This window comes from Poeciliopsis prolifica, unplaced genomic scaffold (genome assembly GCF_027474105.1).
Source record: "Poeciliopsis prolifica strain line A6 unplaced genomic scaffold, Auburn_PproV2 SCAFFOLD002, whole genome shotgun sequence".
In the NCBI taxonomy this organism is placed as follows: Eukaryota; Metazoa; Chordata; class Actinopteri; order Cyprinodontiformes; family Poeciliidae; genus Poeciliopsis; species Poeciliopsis prolifica.
The window spans coordinates 16,133,589-16,152,713 of NW_026562377.1; the positions used below are offsets into that span (position 1 = coordinate 16,133,589).

The window sequence follows — 19,125 nt, forward strand, 5'->3', positions numbered from 1 at the left end:
TGGGGTATTACTTGAAGTATGCAAATGCCATTTGACTTTTAAGATATAGTGCCAAAATAACCCTGCAGATTTTTCTATTTTTCTTATTTTCAGAATTTTCAACTATGGAATAAGAATTAACTGGAGAGGAAACAGGGATGCGTTTTATGTTTCTGCAATGAATGACAGGCGTGCAGACTGACTGATCTAACATCCAACACTGTGCTGTAATATTTTGTCTTGTTGAAATGAGATGTGGTCCATTTCTATATTTCTATCAAACCTGTTGAGGGTTTAATAAGAACGATCAACTCGTTTGAGCTGGAAATTTCGGAACATCTACTTCCACATTCCACCTTGTTTAAAAGAATTTTGATGATCTTGCATTGAGGCAACAGAGCAAAGAACAGCAGCACCACACAGCCCATTTGATGTCTTTATTCCTAAAGTACAAGATGAAAAGGTTTCTTTATATTTTCTGCATATACTTATAATACTTTATAATACTTTGAAGATTTGAATCTTCTGACTATTGGGACTTTAAGAAAATCAGATTTATATGTATATCACTTCCTTCCTCATAAAGAAGATGAATTTTCTTTCTTTTTTTCCCCAATTTCCATCCCACCTCAATCATTGTTGAACTTTGAGGGATCCATATCCCTCATAGGATAAGGATTGTTTCCTCTGAAGCATGCTGGAGCGTAAAACAAAATTACAGCACCTCCGAAAAGTATTGAAAACCCCTGAGTGTTTTTTTTTTATCACCGTATAAACACAGAATTCAACGTACGTAATTAAAATTGCATGATTGACCAACACAAACGGGTATAATAGAAATATATTTTACTGTTCTTCGGCGAAGTAACACAAGGTAAAATATATAAATGAGACTGTACAGTAACGGCAGCTTTATAGGAAAAGTATCACTCATTTTCAAAGAAAATACAACTGAGAATGGCATAAAATTTAAATGTGCTACTTGTTTGTGATGTAGGAAAGTATGGCACTTTTTTTTTTTCCAAGCCCTCTTGAGTAAAATATTTTTGTCGTTTCATTTTGCTGTAGGCACAGCTGCAAGTCTTTGTGTCTATGCCTCAACAGCTTTACACATCGAGGGACATTTTTCACATACTTCTGTGCAAAACAGCGGTCGCTCCATTAGATTGAATGAAGAGTGGGTTTTTGTCTCTGTTGGATTTATGACTTGGTTTTGACAGGGACATTCTAATACATTATATACAACATTTTATTGTACCTCTGACTGTACATTCAGGGTCCTTGTCCTGCTGGGGTTTGTGTGTTTCCCCAAGTCTTGAATCTTTGACAGCCTCAAACAGGATTCACCCATCTTCCTATCAACTCTTCTAAGCTTCCTTGTTCCAGCAACTTTCTGATGGGTCTCCGCTTCAACACACCTGAGTCAAATAATTAGGTAATTATCAGGACTCTGGGTATCTTGACTGCATATTGAGGATGTAATTCAGTAATTTGATTCACCTGAGAAACTCTGGGACACATTGAAAAGCAGCAGGACTTCGGCCTTTGTTGTCTGCAGTTGAATACCCCTGCTGCTAGGTTTCAGATGTCCACCTACCTAGCTGATCTCTGAAGCCAACTGACTTCTTTGTTTTTTGTGGCATCAGAGTAAAGGGGTTCAAATATGAAATATGTCTTCTCTTTGGTGTTTCTCTATCACACAAAATGCATTGGACTTTGTTACTGCAATATTTACTGACGATATTTAAAATGTGAACAAAAATGTTGACTTGGATGAAAAATGGAGCAATCATATTACTTCTGATTGTTCTACTTCTGTCACTTATTTAGTGACATTGAACGTTTCCTGCCATTCCACTGCTGACGGCGTTGATATGCCGTCGTGTCCACTAGGGGCGCTGCTTGCTCAGACATCGGCCCAGCAAGAGGCGGATAGATCCCCGCTGTGTAGATCTGCTCGGCGCTCATCTAGCGGCTCTTATTTCTGTGCGGGGCTGTTCTGTTCTCAGCAGCGTTTTTGGTCTGTCTACAGATCCAGCTGCTGCAGCGACCGGACTCACTATTTTTTTTTCTTTTTTCTGCGGCTTCACCTCCGCCGGCCGAATCCACTCGGGTTAATATCGAGCGCTGCTCGGCTCGACGGGGATAAACAGAGAGTTTCAACTCCAGCCCGTGAACGTCACTATTCTGAGTGGAAACGCCGCTTCAGCGACATTTGTTTGTTTCTTTAACGGACAGCTTTTTTTTTCTTGTTGCTGCTGCGTTGGTGCTTAATTAAACTGTGGCATTGTTTTTATTTGTTATTATTATTATTATTATTTTTAATAGAAATCACCTATTTACCAACAGTGGTCGAGTCGAGCTTTTGAAGGGGGGAACACAAGGCGAGGAAGGAGATTTTTTTTTTTATCCAGACGCCTCCCTCTCTTTCTGTGTACATAACGTTATTAATTTACAGACGCCGAACTGACGCTGCCGCCGCGGAAAAAGCTCGCAGCGGCGATGAATCATTTTAACTGACAGCTTTTGAAGAATTAGCCAGCTTTAGCCGGAGACACGAACTGGAAACCGACGGCTGTGTTCTGCTCACATACGCAGTAAAATAGCAGGTTCGGGGAGCAGGCACAGCTACAGCTGATAACACTACCGACTCCTCTGGGTTTTGTTTTTTTGTATGTTTTTTTTTTTCCCTCCCCTCCCTAAAGGCTGCAAAGTGCAACACTTGCCGTTTGGCTTGAAGCTTGTTTTGGTAGGAAGGGGGACCGCTAGCCGCCGTTAGCTAGTCGTTCTGCTAACCCTGGACAGCTCCCGAGAAAGAAAGGCTGAGCTAGCTTTTGGACAAAGGAGCAACGCAGCGGGGAGATTTACAAAACACCGGGCACACGAGTCGTGTTCTGGAGCGACAAACAAGGACCTGACATGATGTTTCCACAATCAAGACACTCAGTAAGTTGCTCGGATTTTAAAGCGTGCTCAGTAGTCCTCCGGTTAAAGCAAATGACGCGTGAAACTTCATGCGATTAATTTAATTGAGATAGGTCTGTTCGCTGGGAAGTTCTTAAGTTCTGCAGAACATTTTTTTCGGAGGTTTGACGTAATGGCGAATGTGTCAAACGCTGCATTGTTGTTAGATTTCACATGACATTTGCTATAACTTCACATAAACCCGGTAAGGCATTATTTTTTTTTATTATTTGCACGTATTAAAAATAGCAAACGAGTGCCGAACACGAATGATGGGCTGTCATATTTGGCTCGTCAGCGGATGAGCGGAAAGAAAAAAAGCGTACGTTTCTGTTCCCCTAAATCTCAGGTATCCTTGGTAACAGTAATTCAGTTTAGGGCAGGCGTTCATCAGTAGTGTGGGTTTTCAGCCCAATGGTCAAAACGCTCGAGTTTGGAGCTGTGTCTTTGTCAAATGTCTAAAAAAACAAGTCCACGATGGGCTTTTAATGGTGACGTACACCAAGGTTTTAAAGAGTTACAGTTGGAGCCAATCACTATGGCATTGCTGCGCTTCCCCCACTCTTCAGCTGGCTGAAAGACGGCTCAGACACGTCACCTAAAACGAAGAGAAGTTTGGCATTCCCGCTCACAAAGAACGGACTCCAACAACATATTTTTATGTATTTTTTTTAAGTCACTATTGATTTAAAAGTGCAGTTTGCAAGCTGTGTGGGTGTGCCTGTTATAATGCAGTTGCAGGCTCCCCGACTAAATAACTCAAATAAGTGGCTAATAAGTAGTTATGTTTTTCTAAGGAGCTCCGAATGATAAAAAAAGAGCATTCCGTGGAATAAAATATAATGATACATCGAGGCTAGTTACAGACCGTCAAAGTATTTCAATGGCAAGCAGTGAATTCAATGAAATGAATGAAACCAAGCGGTCAGTTGCGTTATCACAAACGGTATGGTGATGATTGCAGTTCAATATTATTCATCACTCAAGCCCAACTTTGCTTACTTCACATGTTGGGATTTTTTAGTTTTAATAGTAACCAGTGTAATTCGGGTCATCTTTCCGTCACAGTCTGCCTTTTTCTGGTACCAACGCAACAGTGAACTATTCTAGCTTTTTATAGCTTTTTGCTTTCTTTCATTAGTTCTTCACAACTGATGAGGTAAATGTTGTTTAAGACACTCAAACCTAAAAGTCTTGTGGCATGAATAATTATTTGCTGCACAGTAGGGATGGTCTTACTGGGAAATGTTAGAGTTGGTAGCAGGATTTTAGGATTGTTTTTTGGTTCATCAGATTTAATTAAATACTTGTATATGGCCAGAAGGTATGTGCACCCTCTTTCATGTGAAGACAATGCACATCAAGGAATAATGATGAAAACCCAACATGGATTTTCTAGAAAACCACACTGCCATTGTTGACATAGAGCTTGCTGACATAGATGCAGGAGTTGCTTCTGCCTTTTGCATCGCAATAGCTCAAGCCTTTTCACATTGTCTCTTTTTCGCTCTGCTTCTTTTTACCTTTGGAGCGGTTTCTTCGCAGTCTGAAAACGTTGTAGAAATTGCCTGAGGGGGACAACATGCACCGAAGCAAATGTCCACAGCATTTGTTCCAGACTTCTTGCAGACCTTTCCATCTGCCCCACAGGCAAACTACTCCACAAATCAGTGAGTGAGAAAATTTGCAAGCACAATTCTTGTGGCCTTTGCCACAGTTATGCATGCATACTCACAGGAATTTGTGCTGTAGTGTTTTCTGCTGACCCCTATGTTGTTTTACATACCCTGCAATTTTGTGTTAATAAAGACACACTGTCAATGTGTGAGAAAACCTCACAGACTGATCTCAAAGCGAAGCAGAGAACATACAGCCATCTTTTATGTTGTACTCTGTGCATGATGTACTGCCTCCTGTGAACTCCAGTCAGCTACTCACTCACACCCCCACACTCCCCTATCCTTCGGATTTCCAGCTGCGAAAACTCATCGCCGACTGACGAATACCCTGCTGTGGGTACATTGTGAAGAGCAAGTGTAGACTTAGTCTGGAGCAATCTCTCAACCAATGAAAACCTGAAAACCAGTTTGTGCCACAGCATTTCAATCGGATTGATACCGCGACTTTTACGTTCGCCATTACAGCATTTTGTTTTCTCTTTTTCTGTCATTCTGTTGTGGATTTGCTACTGTTGTTCTATTAGCAAAATCCATAGCATTTTATTCCAGAATACTCTGGTATACAATTTATAGCTGACTCTGTGACTATATTGTGCTGAGACCTGCTGTAAACTGACAAATCTACAAGCTGACTCCTTGTATTTTTCATGGACAAGAGGCTTTTTGCTGTAAATTTCAAAACAATTGAGGGGGACTGTCATTGCTTGATGCACACACTTGATTCAGATTTTAGCAGCTGAAATACAGCTGGCCACAGAGAGTAATAAGGACATCCTGATGGGTTTTAAAGAAGGTGATGCGTGAGGAAAATTAGGATTAATCACAACTGAAATCAATGTTGCAATTGACAGCAATAAAATGTTAGTTATCAGTTTTCCATCCCCATAATTGGAGGCAATCTCAATGCATGGAGTGTTCCAGATGGTTTTCTGTAACCACTAGCAATTACATTTGGTCTTGCAGTCTGGGACTATTTTTTGACATTTACATTTCTCTATTGTCAACATCAATAGAGATTTACTTGATTTACATGTCATTCAAGTGAATTATGTCCACTTTCATGACAATTTGAATTGTGTAACAAAAAAAAAAAAGAAAGTTGAATAGCAGGCATAAGTGTGACCAGCAATGTATAAGATATTTTTAGTTTAGTGGGATATATTTTCTGTTCTGTTTTCTAACCATACCAACTTTTTATAATTTTTTTTTTTTTTTTTTTGGTTGAAACTGGTTGAGTCCCTCCCCAATTGGGCTAAAACCTCAGTCAACTTTTCTGAGGTGAAACAGATGGCTTACTGCACTCCTGCTTGAATTTAATTTTTATAATCCAATTGAGTGCTGTGGTGCTGCTTGATTTGAGCATTAGGACCCCAGGACCCAGGATTAAATGTGAGGTTTGGGACTTCAGCGGGCCTTTTCTCCAGAGTTACAGCTGCCTCATTTTTACTCCAAAATATGGCTCGTCAACTTCCGCTGTGGCTTCACACTTAAATATGCAGTACACACAGTACTTGTCTTTTGTCGTGACATTTTGCCTTTACCCGACTGCTGTGGTCTAAAGATGGGGAAAAATTATGACGCATTCGTAGATGTGTGTAAAAACATGAAAATCAAGAGAAAGAAGTGATGACAGATGGACTAATCTAAACCCTCATTCTCCATCAAATCAACTATATTATATTCTTTAGGTTACAGTACTTCTAAACTATAGACTTTAGTCGCGTTCATCATCATCAGGTACTTGTGAAAGCAACCCGGTACTACAAACTAAACCACGTCTGTGCACGACTTTCTTCCTGTGCTGCTACTTTCTCTCATGTGTGGAGAGGTGGAACCGCTTGAAAATTTTCCACAAAAAATAGTTTTACTTAACAAACCCCACAGCCATGTATCCTGCGCATGTGCGTTTTCACACCTGCAAACTACTTCACTCCTCCATGGGGTTTGCTTCGGAAAAGTTTCACTTCGACACAAACACTTTTTGAAACCAGGTCTCAGAGACTTTGATCGCTGGAGACGTGGAAAGGCACGCCTGGATTTGAACGAAAATGTTACTAAAATTCGGCCCCACGGAAATGACGCGAGTATATTAACTCACTTTGGTTTATTTGCTGTGTTAGGGATGCTGAGCTGTTTGGATGGTTGTGAAATATTGATTAGTCAATGCATGAAGAAAAGACAATAAAGCAGAAACATTTTTACTGTCGATGCATTCTGGAGTATTCACACACATTGTCACACACTTCATTCTACTTACTTTTTTTTTATACTTGGGAGCTGGTTGGATATAGGTTATTTACCAGCATTTATTTTCTTATGCAAAATCTAAAACAATACACAGGTGAATTCAGAAAGAGAAAGCATACTTGCTTTGCAGCTTTTTGCAGGGACTCAGGTTTCCATTTGCCCTTTATGTGCACACTTTAATCCCTCGCCATGGCCACAGTTCATTGATTTAAGAGATGGGGGCGGGAGTGGAGGGGGGGCGGCGGCATCACTTGATTGTGGCACATCGCCTGACCCAGTTGACAATGTTTGGCATATTGTTTTGGTGTTGATTAATCCTAATGCAGCTTCAACAAAGCTGGACTGTGGTGTGAAAGTGGAACAACATAAAAGCTCAGTGCCAGAGCGGGAGAGCAGCACAAGTAATGCGGAGGGAAAATCTCTCAGGTCCCCTGAGCTCATACTCAACTGCAGAGATGGCCACAGGTTGTACACACACACATAGACCACCCCCTCCTTTTCTTCCTCCTCCTTGTCTCCTTTATCACGCGTTTCCTCCCAGATCTTCTGTAGTGGTGGGAGGGACAGGGGCAGAGGGTGCACAGGCATTATTAAGCCCACTTGAATTAACAGAACAGCCCCCAGCCTTTCCTCTAAAGCCTCCAGCTGGGGGGAGCTTAATCTCCATGGTCCCCTGTCTCGTCCATTAAACAAACTCCCCCGCCCCTTTCCCATCATTCTGCAGCACACACACACATGCAGACACACACACTTTTGTGTGTTTCTGCGTGAATAATAAGCCATGCTGTGTGTGTCTGGCTTATTAGGAGAGCTGGACATTTGCGTGCACACCCATACGCGGGATAATGAGAGAACGCAAGAGCGCCCAAATATTAACTGTAGCTCTCCTTTCTGCATATAATTATTGCTCTCATACATGCTTAGAAAAAAAAAGGTTTTGTTTTCTTTTCGGCACGCACATTCTCACCAGCCTCAAGGGTCTTATCTGCTTTTTGTATCTGGGGGAACAAATTGAATGTGGGTCTTGACACACGCGGGCCAGCAGATGTCTGGGTTGTTGAGGTTAGGCCAGCTGATTAGCATGACAAACGCAGCCTTGCAGCCCCTCTCCCCCCCGACACTCTACACCACTACACAACCAACCTGCGGGGGGCCATGCTTCAAGAGTGGCCAAGTCGAGGCCACAGGTCACAGGTGATGTTGATTTTTGTGAAGGGCCACAGCACGTGATTGTCAGAAGACCTTAGATTGGGTTGGGTTTAGCGAAGGGTGGAGGCTGGTACAATCCTTCTCTTGTCAAGCACATGGTGATTTGGACTCAGGTATTCACAAAAAAATACCTGAGTCCAGGCATTTTCTGCTTTCAGAATTACCTTCAACAATTGCTTTCAAGTTGAACATGAGTATTGTGTCAAAGTTAAAAGAACTAGTATTTGTACAATTTCATTTAGCTCTCGTTTCTGGTTGTTGTGTTCCTATGTGTATGATGTGTACATATTCAACATGATATGCCTATAACTGGTAAAAACTGGGATCATGGTATGACACATTTAATAATAATAATAAAAAAATAATAGCTGTATTTAATGTGCAAAAAGAACAACAAGGACTGAGTTCGCTGGTTTAAAATGAGAATTTGATGCTTACTAGCACATGAAATGGCTAACAGAGCTAAAATGAGCTCATTTGTTGGATGAAGAGGTACAATTTCAATAGTAAGGTCTGTTTAGCTATTATGTTCTGTTATTAAAAAAAATTATCTCATTTGATTTGAAAGTGATACTTTTTTTTGTTGACGTTTTAAGAACATCATCAGTAGTTGTGAGGCACAGCTGCAAGTCCATTTACAGCTGCTCACACGGGTCCATAAAACGATTTCCCATCACTACTTAGCATTTATCTTCAATGCCCTCAGGGGCACAAACAACAAAGATTTTAAGCTGTAGCAGAGTAGGTCTGGTCTGTACATGCTGTGTTACATCACAGTACTTGATAAAACATTTTTCTGAGCTAATTGGAGGACAATTTATATTGGACATTTAACTTCATCAGCAACTTTACAAACACTAATTACATTAAATTTCTTTTTTGCTGTCAATTTTAGTTTGTCAGACCTTGTAGTTAGCAAACATGTGCCTCTGTTGGCACATGTTTGCTAACTACATGTAAACAAGACTGCGCCCTGTCCTGCATCCTCAAGTGCGCCACTGAAAATGGGTGAATTCACTTGATTTGAATCGTCACCTCAGTGCACCAGCCTGAAGGCCCTTAATACTCAAGCTTTTCCAAAGTGCTTTTAGTTCAAGATTCAATGTTAACTAAAACATTTTTGACCTTTGATAGGTAGGAAAGGCTGTTTTTTACTGCACAAAATGTGCACATTGGTATTCACGATGTCCAGTCCAGAATTAAGTAGGATTTCTGTTTTTTTTCATATGGAAGAATTGAATCTACACAGTTGACATCTTAGGCCAAATTGCTACAGAACCTAATTTTATTTTTCCTACAGAAACATGTAAAAAACAAAAAAACATTTCAACTGATTGGTGTCATGTCTATCATCTTTTAAGTTTATAGGTGTATTAAGGAGACTGAGCTCTTACTGTTGCTCTCATGAAGACTGTCTAGATCTGTGTCATAGTGGACGTTAATCATTTTTCTTTCATTTATTTAAAATGGGAATGGTTTCGGACATCCTGGCATCTTTTGGTGTCTTCATTTTCTATCCACATTTAGCTAGTGTGTCTTTCCGTGCTTAGGTTAAAACTGTTTGGGGGGGAGCTGACTGATTGAATTTATGTGTTTGCATGCATGTTGTGCAATTCGGAGTCCGCCAGATTGTGTGTTTTGTGTGGGAGGAAACTCAGAGGAACTGAATCAGTATTCAGGAAAAGATTCCTTGAAGGGGAATGTGGGAGGTAGGAAGAAAAGAGGCTGCTGGGAGGACGGGTTAACCCCTCTCCTGTGGAGAAAGGTGTGATGGGCTGTAACAAAGCAGCTCAACGGGAGGTGGGTTGATTGGCTGCGTCGTTCCAAAGCCAAAAAGACCTGCTCGACCGCGAGACCTTGCGAGCTGAGAGGTAGCTGCTTCATTTGGTGCCTGTAAGGAATGAGATCATGTATAAAAAAATATTATATTAACCCAACTAAAACACCACCTACAATCAGGATTCAATGTTATGTCATTATGTTGTTTTAAAAAAAAAAATGTCCACACTTAAATAGTACAGTTTAAACAACCGACTGGTATACTCAATTATGCTTAGGCAGACTGTCATACCCATTTTGAAGAATGATCAATTGGTACCACTATTTGAAAACTATTAAGTCAGTCGTGTTTAAAACTGGAGCCTAAAATTTGAAGCTTTACTAATTGTAAGAGCAGGAACAGTAGTGCTGATGCATTGCAGGATGAAACAGCAGCTCCCTGCTGTCCAACATATGCAGGCACAGCTTTGGTTGTTTGTTTGCTTGTTGCTAACTTTGGGACTAATCTTTTCCTGCCTGTCTTTGCTCTTTTGCTGCCTGTTCTCAGTAATAACCTTGGTTTTTACAAATGGGCATCAATCATCTGCACAAGCCTTGTGGGTGTAATCTTAAAGCCCTCCCTCTGTGAGCCTGCCTTTAATCTCAGCTATGGTCCCCAAAACCACAGTACTGTCAGCCTCACCACTTTCCCCACTCTTGACAAATTGCCTATTTCCCTTGGCTTTGAAATCTCTGCACTTCGTTCCTGTGGCGTGTATGTGTTTAGGAGCATGCCTTCCTCACCTTGTGTGTGTTTTTCTTATGTTTTTTCTGCATAGGTGCATCTGTATTTGCAAAACATACCGTTTTTAAATACTATGTTTGTGTGTGTTGTGCTGAGTGCTTGGCTGGCCTTGTGTATGGGTCAAGATAGTCGTGCTGGGAGGGGAGGGAAGGCTAGCCATGGCAATCCTGTGTTTGCAAGGGCACTTCACTTGAAGTGATAAAAGTAGAATAATCCCCTTTAAAGCGTCTTAACGAGGTCAAATCTGCTAGACTGCAAGGGGGAGGGAGGTTTCTGCGTGTTTGCGTGTGTGCATGTGTGTTGTTGGGATAACGCTGCAGAAATTGGGGTAAGCCTTTGCTTGGTTTGTGAGAGATAATAATCAAAATCAAATTCCTGGCCGAAACAGGATTAGGCGCTCTCGCCGTGCTCTAAAGCCCCTGTCCAGAGCTGCTGAAGACACAATCCTATTCCTCAGCCTCTCTTGCAAACCCTGAGCAGCTAGCGTGGCTGGGCTCTCTCCATTGGTTCAGACGGAGTTGGCCCAGATGAGCTTGGATACGGGCCAGTTACTTCAGTCCCTCTCTCAGATCGCTGGGCTCATATGCTATAGTCCAAACACTAATCCGGGATATTTAGATGGAATTGTTTGGTAGGAACTATTCTTGGATGGAGGATTCAATCTTGTTTGGCGCTGCTGTAATAGCAAAAGACTTAATCATTTCAACGTCTGCCTTGGTGAATCTTGTAACAGTGGACTTTTTCTGAAATGTTTATGCACATTCTGTGAGTTTCATTCATACACGTATGAGTGTCATACAGTCACATTTCCATTTAAAATCTGTATTGATGAGAAATTAGTTACTTATTGCATTATATTGCTTAGTTTGTATACTGTATTGTAATGCTTTGGAGAGGTCTGTGAAACAGCTAACCAGTTTTAGCTGCAAAACAACACAACATTAAATACTCATTGTCTAAGGAGTGCTTTCTGGGTATTTAACAAAGCACTTTCACCATTTGTTTTTCTTTCGTCTCACTGTGAAAGGGTCTCGTGACTGCTTTTATTCCTTTTGGGACCCCAAAATTTTACCCTTTTACCAATACATATCTCCTTTTAGAAGTCTGCATTTAACTCTTAAAAAGATTGCTAAAAAGATTTCTTAGCAATCTTTTTAAGATGTGATTTTATCTCTAAAAATCATTTTAAGACTGTCCTTTTGCCACCTTTCAGAAAAAAATGTTTGCCACATTCGTATACAGTCAGTGTAAGAAACATATTAAGTATTATAAATATATTCACCATAGTCTTTTTAATAACTGGCTTTTATTGTTTATGTTCCATTCTTGTCAAAACTCTTGAGTCCAGTGGAACTTGATAATTCCCCTTCTGCTAACTCTACAAAGGACCCCACACCTATTCAAAGATCAGTATTTGTTCATTTGTCTTTTTTCTTTTTTGTGGAATGTAACTAAATCTACTTAAAGCATAGTTTAAGAATATTGCAAAGGCCTTGCTTGTGTATGCAAGATTTAAAAATTCTGTTTCTAAGTGAGGAAATAATTTATGTCCTCTGTCTTAATCTAAACTGCTAAGGAATGCCCGACCAGAATCAGTATAGTTACTTTCTTTCTTACTTACTCTCATTTCCATTGAAACTGTGACAGACAGAAGAGGCGGAAAGCTTACATGGCATCCTCTAGACTGTTGCTATGGAACAGAAAGACAACCTGGCAGTGAAACATAGAGGAACTGTTTGCCATTACGGATATTCTGCATTCGTTTAAGAGTGGGAGTGAGATAACATCCAGTCATTAGTGAGCGATTACAATGCCAAGGCTCCATCCCTCCCTCCAAGCGCACAAACATTCACGCATGTGCCACACACAAACACACATCGACTGAGATGTAAACAGTCAGGCAGTGCTCCAGGAAATACAATCCCCACACTGCAGCTACCCCTCAGGCAGGATTTATACTGAGGAAGATGTTTTCCAAAGGATCCTGCTATTATTCCGTGTGGCTGTCTACGCTTTTTATTTGTGTATGTGCTCAGCTTGTGTGTCTAAATGCCCTGCTGCATTCATTTATTGTTCATGTGTCTCATCATTGTAGTGTGATCTGTATGTGTGTGCGTAAAGCCCCCTTCACCCCCCCGCTGTAATCTCCATCCCTTCCTGTCGGGTTTTTTTTTTACCCCCGATTGATCTAAGAGCAGAAACAGCCTTAGTCTGATTCTTATTTAAAATAGACATAATGGTTCACAGAAGATTTCACAAGGATTGAACCAGATGATGAGGCCAGGAAGGCTCTGTGCATGTCTGTGTGTGGGGGTGAATGGGGCTTAGGGGTTGGTGGGTGGGGGATGGGGGTGGGGCAGCAATTTCCTGAAACGATGAATCCCATTTATTCGCCGAAGACTGTCTCAATTGCCTCAGCAGCCCACAAAGCTTTTTAATGCCTTAATTACGTCTCAAAGGAGCAGGGTGGAATCAAATTAGAGATCGTCCTACATTTAGGTGCCAGGCGTGTGCCTTTTCTTATGTGCGTGTGAGCCCTGCAGATTTTACATATGAGGGAGTATGTGAATGTGTGGGGGGGGGTGGAAATTTCATATCTTTCTGTATGATTCATAGCACTGAATATTTGTTGCTCTTGCATCCATTCATACAACTTAAAACACATGCAAACAGATGTTAACTCACATAAATGTGTCCCTGGAAAACACCTCATCAATGACTTCAACATTGTTTTTTCTTTTCTTTCTGCTTTTTCCCCCTTGGAACACTAAAGAAAGCTTTTGCACACATAATTATCTTTTCCTTTTTTTACACAGATGCATATTCACTAACGCAGCATGCAGCCTTTTTTTTTTCTGACATAGCAGATGGCATGTGTCTCAATATTACGGCAGTATTTCATTAACATTATGGGCATCCATCTGTTGTGCCCTCTCAGGCCCCTGTGGAGCACCTTGTTTTCTTGTTTTCGTCACTGAAGAAGAGAAGAAAATAAATATTGTTAGAATTGTGTGGCAAAAAGCGAAGTAAGCTTGGTATACAAAAAATATTAGTTGGACATATGTAGGTAAAACCCAGTACTCTTAGTCATTGTTCACCAAGTTTCTTCTTGATGTGCGATTTAGGATCCACATATTTTAGCAACTTTAAGTAAATATGTTTTGTAGTGGCGCATCCGCCTCACAAAACGGAATAATAAACAATATGTAGTTTGAGATTACATTTCTTTCCAATCACCAATCTGCTTGTCATTAAGCCTGTCATAATGACACATTTTGCTGGATAATAAATTGTGCCAAACGTTATTGCGAAAAATTATATTGTTTTGGGACTATTTTAAAGTAATATTGTCTAATTAATGGAAAAAAATGGAAGTACGCCCTCTGAAAGATAACTAAGCATACATTTCTAACAAACATTTAATATTGGAACTGGAAGATATTTTTAAAAAATCCAAAATACATAAACAATACAACAAATAATGAATATTGAAGTCTGTAAACAAAATTGCTCTTCATAGAATGGGCCAGATGAGACTCAGGCACCAGACTGAAGACTTTTGTTGTCCAGTTAATTCACAGCAAATCTAATCTCAAGCACAGATTTATGTATATCCAGCAATATCCTGCTGATGGTGTGCAGTTATGTATCATGACCAACTGGGTTTTGAGAAAACAGAAATGAGATGAGGGAAAAAAAACACAGAACCACTGATCCAGCACTACATTCTACATTAAAAGAAAATATACAGAATTAATAGCAGCAATAGCTTGTTTCGTGGCTTCATCTAGGAGGGAAACAATGAGGCAATTAACCTTCATGCTGGGTTTTATTTAACTCTGCTTGTACCTGTTAAGACTAACTGGTTGTCCTGTTTGGTGAGTACCATTCATAGAACACAGAGGCTCACTCAGTCTGCCGTCTTCTGCCGCCTTCTGCCACATGGAGGGACAAAAAATGGAGCGCATAATCCCGTTGGAAAATGGTCTATCAACTGTACTTCCTTAGTCTTGCACATACATTTGCTCCCTACTAAATTTGGATATCTTTGTGGTTGTTTAGTATAATTTTTAATTTATATATAAAAATTTTACTCTTTTCATGCAGACTTTTGATGTATTTTTTTTTAAGGTGGAAGGTTGAACATTTATCTTGTTACCCCAGGCTGCCAGATGTTGTCCATTGCCAACAACTTTCTTTGATCTGGTTACACTTACTGGAAACCAGTATTCTCAGATGGGGAGAAATATCCTTTGCTCTTGTTGCCCTTAAGGGAAAGGGATGTAGTCGATCAGAAGTACCAAACTGAAAGTGTAAAGGAAAGGTGTTGACAGGGTAGATGAAACGTGATACGCATCAGGTTGCCTCTGAAGTGGAAAGGACCATCCTTCATAAGCTTAACCCAAAGTAACCTTTTACAGATGATATCAGATCTGGTTTCAGAGTTGGACGGAGAAGCTGTGGTCTGCAGACTTTTTTTTTAAATTCAGCTTTGGCAAGACAGACTTGGTGGCTGGTTTTCAACCCCTACTGTCAATCGTTTGGTACATCTTTGTCAAAATGTTTTTTTCTTGTTATTTTGACAACCCAAACTGTAAAAAGTGCTAGTGATATTTTTAGAAAAAATGTTACCACATCTGGAAAGTCAGGTTGTGTCCGAAGCGGTTTCTTAAAAAGATTAGACAGGCATCAAATTCCTTACCAAGAATGTAGTAAGTGGGCATACACAAAGTTCCACATATTTGTCTCTATTAATACTCATACATCCAAACTACACTGAAGCATCACATATTAGGTAGTTAAACAAATCTTATGTTTGGCAATGTGTGTTTGTCAGTTTGCAAAAGTAATGTCTATTGAGCTTTTAATATTTGTCTGCCGTTTTATTTTTTTCCTCTTATCAGTTTTCATCCACCTACTTGAACCAGTTACCTTAGGGCCAAGACTCAAAGATTCAGACTTTGGTATTTGAAATGTTCATATAATACCCCTCATAGGGGGTAAGTCATATCTTGCACATCAGTACATCTCTCTGGGAAAATGGCAATGCTGGACACATACACCTGAAACGAGCACTAATTCAGCAGAGTGTGTGTGGTGCAGCTTTCCGTTGCCAAGTGCCTTTTGTTGACGCAGGTCCTGCGTGACAGACCCGTATAGCCGAGCTGTTTGTTGAATTTAGTCCCTGCATTATTGGCTTCCGAGATAATGGAACAGGTTTTCCTGCTTTACCACAGAAAACATTGTCAAAAGGCAACAGTTTGCTTTGGGTGGAATGGAAGTTTTGATGTGTGGGGTTAGCTTGTTAAGGTCAGTTCACGGTTCTCACTGTGTTTTAGTGGCTTCATTATTTGATTAAAGTCTCAAGTATATTTTCATTTTAACAAGAAAGCTTTGTCTTATCTGGTTATCTAATAAACCTGTGGAAATTATTCTGAACTTATTCAAAACTTTTAACCTCCCAAAATAAAACACCAGCCAGGTAAATGTTATCACCGAACATTATTGTTCTGCATTATTGTTCAATGCAGTTCATTGACAAATAATGAGATTTTGTTTTACTATACTGGCTGTGCTCTATGTGCACTGCTTCCTGGGAATTGTAGTGAAAACAGAATTACAATAAGGGTTAAAAACTGCATCGAGATTGAGTATTTGAATGGTGATGTAGCTCACTATGTGAGATTTAGAATGTGTTTAATTGCATTTATTGACCAAGAATAAGCTGCAGCATGTTTAGGCTGTCAGATTACAAGTCAGATTGTATACTGTTTTTAAAATCTCAAAGTGTGAAAACTGAATGAGTTGCTTTGTGTTTACTTGTTGTCTCCTATTTAAACTGAATATTGGACTGTTATAAAAAGTCTCAAAAAGACTTAAATTAGGGGCTTGATTAACTCTTCAAGTGTCAATCAATAAGCTCCTGCAAATCCTCACATGATGTTTGAGGTGACTTTATGTCATAGCACCAGAAAAGTGCCATTATCATCAAACCATGAACAAATAGCAACTTTATCATTAAAAATGTCAACATAGGTGTGCATTAAAATCGGTCTTTCACTGTTCATGTGGATTAGACTCGTGTGCATCATCGGATAGTGGAAGTGCAGCAGCTTCCTGCATTTAGATCTCACATTTTTCTTGTTTGTCTGTCTTGATAGGCCTCATCGCAGCAGCTGAAATTTACGACCTCTGACTCCTGTGACAGGATCAAGGATGAGTTCCAGTTTCTTCAAGCACAATATCACAGGTGAACACAATGACATACACTCAGTCACAAAAACAGATATGTTGGCCTTTCATGTATTTTTTTCTACATGAAACTGAAACCGATTTTACAGTTGACCTGTTGCTGTAATGACTTCGTCTTGGCCAGAGGTTAGATTTATTAGTTTTTTTCTTCTTTTTTTTTCATTTTGTGAAGTGATTGTGTTGAGCTTTACCTGATTCCAAATCTAGCTAATCTACATGGGTGTTGCAGTGTTGTAGGTGGAAAGATGCAGAAGTGATTGTAATAAACACATTCATTTTCTCATGATTTTCTCCATCTTCAAATGTCTTCAGATCAGAGTCGGAGTAATAAAACAGCTATTCTTTAAAAAACATGGTGAGAGTAGCACCATGCTTATAGATGACATTTTTTTCTCGCAAATGCTTAACTCCTTAATGCTTGAATTTATTCACAATTCCATAAAAATACAAATTGTCTTTACTTTCAAAGAGATTCTAACTTAAAGCTTGCTCTGACCATTATGTCAATGAATGACTAAAAAACACCCACTTGGCAACTGCATGTAAATGCTGTCATATTCCATGAAAAATGGTAAAAACCGAGACATTTTCATTAATGCTTTCTGATGCTTCACACAGAAAGTGGAAAGTGAACATGTTTAGGGGAAAGAGGACGTTTGGTCCTCTTAGTATAATTCAACTTGCCTGTGTGGTAGTTTAAGATGTAGTTTTATGCCGTTTATGCCAAGAAGTCTAATAACAGTGTAAGAATCCCAAAAGCAGCACCAATTGCTTAAACATTATTCTCTGACTCGCACCTCAATCAGGCCCATTTTCCCCTTGCTGCTGAAGTATAGCTCTGGATATACTTCTACATTTCCAGGGGTATGAGATGCCTCCAAAGTCCTGACCTTCATCCATCCGTTTGATAGCTGTTCTTTAGAGGATTGTGCCACAGGGTCTGCATCTCAGTTAAAAAAAAAAAAAAAATCTACTTTCTGTAAGGAAAGGAGACTTTGAAGCCCATCTTCCTTCCGGAGCAGGTTGGTTTGTTGATGTGTACATCTCCTTTCAGAACCTTCCTCAGACTTGGCTCTCCCAGGTACAGACACACAAAGGCACATGAAAGCCCAGTGTATTGTGTGTAAAATCCCTGCTGTGGTCTGATCGCTCCTGTTATGCAGAAGGATTCTGAAGCTGCAGTAACGCCCTTCGTATCTTCTTCCTCGCCTTTGCTTTTGTTATTCCCATAACAGCAAGCAGCACCGTTTAACCCTCTTCAGAGAGTGAGGGTGCAGTTAAAAGAATGCCTCTTTTGTCTCAGCATACAGAACATGCATACAGTGCCTATTGACTCAGGAGCAGGGATGGGATGGGGTGGGGGGTCTTGGGAGCCACAAACGAAGCTTTGTAGCGCTCTGCTGCTGCGCTTTGCTTGTCTCTGTTGCTGAAGACTAAAAGGCAAATGTACCGCAGGCGTTCCCTTGGGTATAGTACGAAGCATTGTAGCTGTCGTTGTCTTTCTCTTTCCTCTCCCCCCGACCCCCCTCGACTCTTCCTGTTCCCCTGCCGCCTCTCCCCTCCCCAATTTCACGTGCATAAATAGATCAGGGAATACATAAATCAAAATAAAGATGACAGCAGGAGCGATTTAGAGACGGAAGAAGCGGCAATAAAACTCCATCAAAGTGTCGTTTGACAACGCCGGTGCAGACCCTGGGGCTGCTGAGCAGCAATCAGAGGAGGCACAGAGCCAATCCATGGCAGGCTGGCAGAGAGGACGCCAGTTGTCATGACAACTTGTTATACGGCCTGCGCGCATAAGTGGGGATAGCAGAAAGATTTTTATGTAGGAGTCAGAGGGAGCATTTTGGGAAAGTGGACACTGCTTGTTCGCACACTTCAAAAGGCAAAAGAACATCATTATCACTCGCACGAAATGCAGGAGTGATCCAAACCCCGTTTCAGTGTCATTAGGCTTAACATTGTCTGCCATGACATGAGCATTAATTTATGACGTGAACCAACTTTTCATTCACATTCACCAGTAAATGCCTCAACGACCCTTGAATTGTTTTAGTAGTCTGGAGTTTTATCAGATGTGGCCTTCAGATTTTTGGGTCGTAAAAATTGCCATCATTCTAAGATTATCAGTGATGACTTTATTCTCTTGCTTTGTTTCAAATGAATAAACTCTTAAAGCAGTGAACTTGTAAACGCACTTACCAAAGCAGATTTGAATTCCTCTGCTGT

General features: G+C 40.4%; 1 protein-coding gene across 2 annotated transcripts in view; it reads left to right on the forward strand.

Annotated features, from left to right (window-relative positions):
• The first annotated feature begins 1,937 nt into the window (after positions 1–1,937).
• tle5 (TLE family member 5, transcriptional modulator) overlaps positions 1,938–19,125 on the forward strand; it is a 34,610-nt gene continuing 17,422 nt past the window's right edge. Inside the window, exons 1-2 of one of the 2 annotated variants that reach the window (XM_055050710.1) lie at positions 1,938–2,925; positions 16,803–16,891. In XM_055050710.1, coding sequence (XP_054906685.1) covers positions 2,899–2,925; positions 16,803–16,891 — 116 coding nt within the window. In that variant the 5' untranslated portion in view covers positions 1,938–2,898. The remainder of the gene's footprint in view (positions 2,926–16,802; positions 16,892–19,125) is intronic. The other variant, XM_055050701.1, reaches the window with a different exon arrangement.